General features: G+C 40.9%; 1 protein-coding gene across 4 annotated transcripts; it reads left to right on the forward strand.

The window, feature by feature from the left end:
* Positions 1–1,002: 1,002 nt before the first annotated feature.
* Positions 1,003–5,737, forward strand: LOC116250474 (serine/threonine-protein kinase AFC2). Of its 4 annotated transcripts, XM_031624106.2 has the most exons (13): positions 1,003–1,316; positions 2,305–2,328; positions 2,481–2,673; positions 3,336–3,362; positions 3,483–3,636; positions 3,751–3,799; positions 3,897–4,011; positions 4,275–4,366; positions 4,482–4,638; positions 4,732–4,796; positions 4,892–4,989; positions 5,091–5,196; positions 5,330–5,737. In XM_031624106.2, the coding sequence occupies exons 1-13, from the start codon at positions 1,218–1,220 to the stop codon at positions 5,474–5,476; spliced, it is 1,326 nt and encodes a 441-aa protein (XP_031479966.1). In that variant the 5' UTR covers positions 1,003–1,217; the 3' UTR covers positions 5,477–5,737. The 4 variants fall into 4 exon arrangements, with proteins under 4 accessions (XP_031479966.1, XP_031479967.1, XP_031479968.1 ...); XM_031624107.2 differs by lacking the exon at positions 2,305–2,328; XM_031624108.2 differs by lacking the exons at positions 2,305–2,328; positions 2,481–2,673.
* The last annotated feature ends 263 nt before the right edge of the window (positions 5,738–6,000 follow it).

Genomic DNA, 6,000 nt, shown 5'->3' on the forward strand with positions numbered 1-6,000 from the left:
AGTTCAGATAATGGTAGATCTCATAGACAAGTGCGAGTTGAAACAAATGGATCCAATACTAGATTCCAATACTAGATTGCTATTTATGTTACATCCAAAGAAGTAAGTTAAGCAAGTAGGGATGTACATCGAGTTGTGATGAGTTATAATATCTTTTTATTTTTATTAAAATAAAAAATATATGAAACAAGTAACACAAGCTTGAACGAGTCGAATTACAACGTAAATCGAATCCAACCTTGATAATATCCAACCCAGTTGTATGCTCGTTTTAGGTCTTTAAACTAGTTAAATATGGACTCAGTTTAAGAATTAGGAACCGGATCCAAACTTAATTAAATGGAGTACCACAGCTGAACCAAATCCAAGTTCTAAATCCGAATAGCTTGAATGCCACAGCTTAGGCTAAGGTTCGGAACGAAAACACATGGTTCAACTGTCGATCCGACCGTTCACTGACAGGGCGGACGGTCAAGATGGGCTCACTGACTCCAGCTTATGTGAGAACGCATCCACGAGATCGAACCTCTTCGTCGTGGGCAGGTGAGGGAATATTCCCGGTTTAAACCTTTTAAGGGTAGTTTTGTCATAAAGACCCCTAATTTCCGTGATGTTTTTTACTAAAAAGTCCGCATTCTATTGTAAAATAACTAGAAATATAAAAGATTAGTATAAATAAGATTAATTGATTACCATATTTACCCTTGCTGACGGTGGGAGGTGGCTTTATGGCGGGTGGACCACGCGAACCCTACCTCAGATAAACCGCGGGTTAAAAACCAACCCCGGGTTATGGATACGTCGTGGAAAATGACCAATCAGACGATTCCTTTATAGTCAATGACAAAAATGCCTCCGGTCCTAAATCCAGTGATTTCTCTGGTGAAAATCGGTAGATCCGCACTTTCGACCAAGTGCAAAAAGTAAAGGAGCGTTTCGTAAATTTCGCTCCGGGGCACCCAACGACCGCCTCGCGCTTTCTTTTTAGGGTTTCGTCGTCTTCCAACTCGTTCGTTGCTTTTCTCGTTCGTCCGATCTAGGGTTTCCTCTTCTTCTCAGATCGTTTCCTTTCCATCGTCTTCTCTCCTTTCTTTCTTCTACCTGCCCCCCTGCGTCGTCCTGTCGTCTGTATCTAGAGCTAGTTTTATCTCTCTCTTTGTCTCCCTCTCATAGGAAGCGGAGGAGAAAAAAGCAATAGAAAGCAAACGGAGGCCAGGATGGAGATGGAGTGCCTCACGGAGTTTCCTCACACGCACATGGATAGGCGCCCGAGAAAGAGGCCAAGATTGGGATGGGATGTCCCTCAGGTTCCTAAGGTATTGCGTCTTTGCCGATCTATCTATGTCCTTTTCGCTGATTTCAAGATATATCTCGTTGTATTTAGTCTTTCTGGTTGCTTGATCGGTTATGTTGGGGGGTTTCAGGTAGATCTTCGGAATTTGTGAGTTTTTTTCTCATCCTTTACCTGATCTTGGCTTGGATTTTTAGATCCGTGGCCGTTGTAATTAGTTTGATCTTCTCCTTTGTGTACGTGAAATCTTGATCCAACCCTGTATTCTTAGATCCGAGCCTTAGCGTTTGCTTTTCTGGTGGCGGAGATTATTTGAAATCTTCTGTGATGTGTTTTATCGTCCGTAGGTTGATGCTCCCTGGTTCTGGTCTGTTATAATTGGGTCGGAATCTTCATATTATTTTGTATTAGGCGTTTCATCATTCCGTAGTTAGGTTGCTTGGTTTACATCTTTTGGTGTTCCCCTGTTTTCCTTGTTCAAGATTAGTTGGAGAAAACGTTTCTGTTTAGGCTTCTTCCGTTTTGCTGTAGCAATTTAGTGTATCTTTTTCCTTTTTTTTGGGCCAGTTCTTATAGAGATTGTTTATAGACTTTGTCGTACTCTTAGATCCTTAGAAATTGATGCCTTTATCTCCCTCTTTTCCTATTATCGGTCAACGTAATCAAAGATTCATTGGGGAAATCGATATGGTAAAAGAGATTGGTAGATAAAAGCGAACAAAAACACGATAATAAACAGCGGGAATGCTAGACTCCTTGTCTTGGATATTACTTCAACTTTTGTTGCTCTGCCTCTCGGTCAATCAGATACTTTTTGTGTCCAGTCATTCATCTTCGGTTTTTGGTGCGTCGGCCACTCGTTTGAGAGGGTGAGGTAGCATGGGAAATTTTGTACTGTCCAGGGAACTGTGTTTTCTTTGTTATTTTTATGCATATCTTTCTAGCTAATTTATTGTTAGACTGCAAACTCATCTTTTAACTTTGTTAATCTATTAATCCATTTTTTTTGCTAGGTGGATTTAAATCCTCTTTTTCCTGTAAGTTTCTCTTTTTTTTGTGTTTGATTATTTCTAAACTTTTATCTTAGAGAATGCTTTAATTAGTATGAAACTGATGAAAGTGGGTGAAACGGAAAAGGTTTAATGATTATGTTTGTTGAGCGAAAATATGAATGGATGGCTGTGTGTAGGCTCAGCCAGGAATGTATTGTGGGCAAGAAGTTGGGCATGGAACAAGCTTATCATCGTCAAGGGCACCCTCAGATCATACTTATTCATCTATGTATCTCAAGGGCGTAGCTCGAAATGGTTCCCCCCCTTGGCGAGATGATGACAAGGATGGGCATTACATGTTTGCGCTTGGGGAGAATTTAACTTCTCGCTGTAAATACACCTGATCACAATTGTTGGATCCCTTTAATTTGAACGATGCTTAACCGTTTTTGTATTCTGGTTGGTTGGTTATATGACATTGACATTTACGTATTGGTCCTTTTGTGGGGTGCTTTTTTTTTTCTGTGGGGATAGTCGGTTGTCTGATCCAATACTCATTTGCATCTTGAACTTATGTTTCTAAATTATCTCTATTTGTTTATTGGTCTGTCTTTCCTTGATATATAATAGTTGTCTTTGTTATTGTAGTTGTTTATATACACGGACTTCATTATTATAAACTTTTATGTCTAATTTATAAAAAGATGTTATGCCATGTTTTATTCGAAAAATTTTAAGATTTTATTTTCATTTTTACCTGGCCTATTGAATAACTACAGTTTTGAGAAATTTCCCTCAGTTCCATTTCAACTAAGGTCGTGTTTTTCTTTGTTGGTTTGTACGTGTCCTTTCTGAAATTTCTGATTTGAGTGTTTGCTGACCGGAAGTTGCATGGGCTTTTTTCCCTTTTGATACCTGTTTTTGGAAATTTTTGCTTGTTTCAAGATTTTTCCTGTGTCCAATTGATGTTGATTTTCTCTCTTTGTTCTTTGCTTGTATGGTCCTTGTTCCTTTTCCACGTGTACTAACATTTATGTTTTGTGTTTCTACAGATAGGATTCACAGCAAGATGGGTGAAGGTAAGTGAAGTGCATCAGTGTGAATGGTTTGCATCTCTTTCTATCCATCTATGTTCACTGCGTGTTGTATTTCTATTGCTTTTTGCACCTCGTTCTTATGATTTTTTAACATCTTTCCAGGCACGTTTGGTCAAGTTTTGGAATGTTGGGACAGAGAAACAAAAGAAATGGTGGCTATTAAGATTGTCCGTGGTATTAAGAAGTACAGAGAGGCTGCAATGATTGAGATAGATGTGCTGCAGCAGCTTGCCAAGCATGATATTGGTGGCAGCCGGTAAGCGATTTTTCTCATTGTTTCATTGGATGAGTCAGACTGTATTCATTTTATTTTACTGCATATGAAAAGATTTCAAGGCCGAGTTTGTGTAAGCGGGTTTATTCTTTGCAGTTGTGTACAAATACGGAACTGGTTTGACTATCGTAACCATATCTGTATTGTAAGTATTGATGGTATTTGTCTGATTGATTGATTCACCAATTGCCCAATATTTTGGGTGTTAAGACTTGTGGGTGGATTTTAAATGGTTGTAACAGGTGTTTGAGAAGCTTGGGCCAAGCTTATATGATTTTCTACGGAAAAACAATTACCGCTCCTTTCCCATTGACCTAGTTCGCGAGCTTGGCAGACGACTGTTGGAATGTGTAGCATGTGTGTGGTCATTGCTTCCTTAATCTTCTCTTTTTGTTACTTTGAAGTTGATGGGGAATTGTTCTGCACTGATGCCTTATAGGGTTATTAGAAGGCTGTCTGTTGCTTGGATAAACAAACATGGTATTTATATGGTGGTGGAGAATTTGCCTCTTGTCTTGCATGCCAAAAATGGTTTATAACATCGTATTGGGTTGTAGGTGTCATTATTCTCTGTCGGCGTAGTGGACTAAATCTTTCTTTCTGCCTTGTCTTATTTGCAGTTATGCATGATTTACGCCTTATCCACACTGACCTGAAGCCTGAAAATATTCTTTTCATTTCCTCTGATTATGTCAAAGTCCCAGACTACAAGGTAATCTTTAATTTTTCTTGGTTTTGTTGGTTGAATTCAATTCTGTTTTGGTGTCTCTTTCTTTGGTTCTTGTATCCTTGATGGAAGATTTCTATTTTATACATATGGATTGCAGGGCTCTTCTCGATCGCCCAAGGACGGTTCATACTTCAAGCGACTGCCTAAATCCAGCGCAATAAAGGTCATTGACTTCGGCAGCACGACTTATGATAGCCAAGACCATAACTACGTCGTCTCAACCAGGCACTATCGGGCACCAGAGGTCATTCTTGGTATGTGTATGTTACTGTTCTCCATAGTGCACTTTTTATTTCTTATGGATGGTTATGGCTGTGCTAAAATTTTCTTTTCTTTTTCAAAAATAGGTTTGGGCTGGAGCTATCCATGTGACATTTGGAGCGTTGGGTGCATCCTAGTGGAGCTATGCTCGGTAGGCTCAGCCTCACTCCCTTGAAACGTTTGGACGTTTTTGGTGCTTTTTTTTTTTTCTGTTTATTTACTAGATTCTACTTGATGTTTCCCCAGGGCGAAGCCTTGTTTCAGACGCACGAGAATCTGGAGCATTTGGCTATGATGGAACGGGTGTTGGGTGCAATTCCGCAACATATTCTTAAGAGAGTGGAGTGAGTCTTCCAACAACGAATATGCTTCGTGTTGTACACGTCGCTTGCCTTTCACCCTCTTAGTCTAACGAAAAGATGTTCTTTGTGTTCGTGTTTTGCAGTCGTCACGCTGAAAAATATGTGAGGCGGGGCACGAGGTTGGATTGGCCCGAAGGGGCAACTTCGAGGGAAAGCATAAAGGCTGTCTCAAAGTTGCCTCGTCTCCAGGTAGAGTTGTAGAGTTGATTTTGGTTTCGAACTTCGGCAATTGATGTGCCTCAATTCTTTGGTTGGGGTCTCTGCAAGGTAACTTGTCCCTGCGTCTTTCTCTGCTGCTGAAGTTGGCTTTGTTTTCTCTCAGAATCTCGTGATGCTGCACGTGGACCATTCGGCTGGAGATCTGATCGACCTCTTGCAAGGACTTCTCAGGTACGACCCTTCAGAGCGTCTAACGGCCAGGGAAGCCCTCAGGCATCCTTTCTTCAGCAGGGAACACAGAAGGCTATAAACTGTTTCGGCGAAGTTTTCTGCGTGATCGTGATTGGTGCAAGATAAGCAGATATCAGCGGCATTATATGTTCTTATATATTTGCGGGTAACCCTACCCTGTGCTCGGGGTTCCTTTGCCGAGCAGTGCCGGCAGCCAAATACAACTGTACAGCAGCACCGCCTCTCGCAGTCTTTCGCTGTGTGACGTCGGTGGTTCATCTCTACATACTTTTTGAAGATGTAAAGATATTGTGGAATGAAAAAAATGTGTGGCACTTGATGGTTGGCCTTCTCTTTTCGTATTGATTTGCTCTTACGCCGGTCAGGGCAAATGTTGAGTCTCCTTTTACACATTAGGTTTGGTCGGGAGATGTTGGGGGCCGATGGTTCGAACGGTTTGTTCAATTTGAACGGGTATCAGTGGTCTGTCCCAAACATTCCTTGGTATTATTATGACCCTTCTGTTTTATACAATTGTACGGTAGATATAAAAAGAGTTTGGCCGCCGGCTATAGGCGAGGTTCGGTTTTTTGGTTCACCGCT

Source organism: Nymphaea colorata, chromosome 3, assembly GCF_008831285.2.
Source record: "Nymphaea colorata isolate Beijing-Zhang1983 chromosome 3, ASM883128v2, whole genome shotgun sequence".
NCBI classification, from domain to species: Eukaryota; Viridiplantae; Streptophyta; class Magnoliopsida; order Nymphaeales; family Nymphaeaceae; genus Nymphaea; species Nymphaea colorata.

Coding starts and splice junctions, on each gene's coding strand:
- LOC116250474 (XM_031624106.2), top strand. CDS start 1,218: ATGGAGATGGAGTGCCTCACGGAGTTTCCTCACACGCACATGGATAGG. Junction 1,317..2,304: donor ATGTCCCTCAGGTTCCTAAG/GTATTGCGTCTT, acceptor TTTTTTTGCTAG/GTGGATTTAAATCCTCTTTT. Junction 4,797..4,891: donor TCCTAGTGGAGCTATGCTCG/GTAGGCTCAGCC, acceptor ATGTTTCCCCAG/GGCGAAGCCTTGTTTCAGAC.